The sequence below is a fragment of the Orycteropus afer genome, unplaced genomic scaffold, assembly GCF_000298275.1.
Source record: "Orycteropus afer afer isolate SDZICR_OR568_19922 unplaced genomic scaffold, OryAfe1.0 scaffold00174, whole genome shotgun sequence".
NCBI lineage: Eukaryota > Metazoa > Chordata > Mammalia > Tubulidentata > Orycteropodidae > Orycteropus > Orycteropus afer.
Genome location: NW_006921761.1, coordinates 3,084,119 through 3,085,032, shown reverse-complemented (window position 1 = coordinate 3,085,032; position 914 = coordinate 3,084,119). Strand labels below are relative to the sequence as shown.

General features: G+C 48.9%; 1 protein-coding gene across 1 annotated transcript in view; it reads left to right on the top strand.

The window, feature by feature from the left end:
- RECK (reversion inducing cysteine rich protein with kazal motifs) overlaps positions 1 to 914 on the top strand; it is a 101,754-nt gene that overhangs the window by 69,594 nt on the left and 31,246 nt on the right. Inside the window, exon 11 of the mRNA XM_007947004.2 lies at positions 732 to 902. Within this exon, the coding sequence (XP_007945195.1) occupies positions 732 to 902 (171 nt within the window). The remainder of the gene's footprint in view (positions 1 to 731; positions 903 to 914) is intronic.

Sequence of the window (914 nt, the reverse complement as noted above, 5' to 3'; positions counted from 1 at the left end):
CAGTGAGCATTTTGTGAGTGGTATACTGGGAGATCCAGAAAGTGCAAACGGGAGCGCTAGGGTGGGCTGAACCGTAACCATCAGTGCGAACAGGGGCGCTAGGGCGGGCTGAACCGCAACCGTCAGCCACACGGTGACTTACCAGCCTCTCTTCAAGGCTCTTTGTCTTCAGGAAGCTTTTCCAAACGAGTTTGATACCCAGCCCCTAAAGCTGTTAGTGTGGCTCAGTGCTGCTGGGTTCCTGATAACTGTTGCTACTTTCAGCAGGGTCTCTTCTCTGACATAACCTGGGAATGACCTGGGTCAGAGACATTCTGGAGACTAAGTGTTAGGTGACAGGCAAAGGGGGAAATCATTCTTGGAGATGATCCGATTGTTAGTAAAGTGTCAAATACCTGAATGTAAGTAACTGCAAAGATACTCAAAAGGAAAGAGAGAAAAACAAAAGTGTGGAGTCCTGAGAGTCGCATGTGTGACATTACAAAGATCTGTTTCCAAGGAGGTTAAAAAGCCCCCTGGATGGCACTCGGTATCGTATTTAGTAAGGCCTTGACCTCAGAGGAGAGGAAATCGGGTGGTTTACTCGGGTGATGTATTACTTATTATTGGACCTGGGGCCCATTGTTAACTTACGAAGACTCACTGTCTGGAAAGCTCCAAAACAGAATCGATGCTGAGCAGACAGTGTGAGCAGGTCCCTCACACCTACGTTTCTGCTTTTCCTTCTCAAGATCAGATTGCGTGGAAATCCTCAAGAAATGTGGAGACCGGAAGAGATTCCCTGAAGACCACACAGCGGAAAGCATCTGTGAGCTCCTGTCGCCTACGGATGACCTGGAGAGCTGCATCCCTTTGGAGACATACCTCAGTAAGAACGTCTCCCTGCTGCCTCTGCCCTTGCTGTTTGTCTTGGA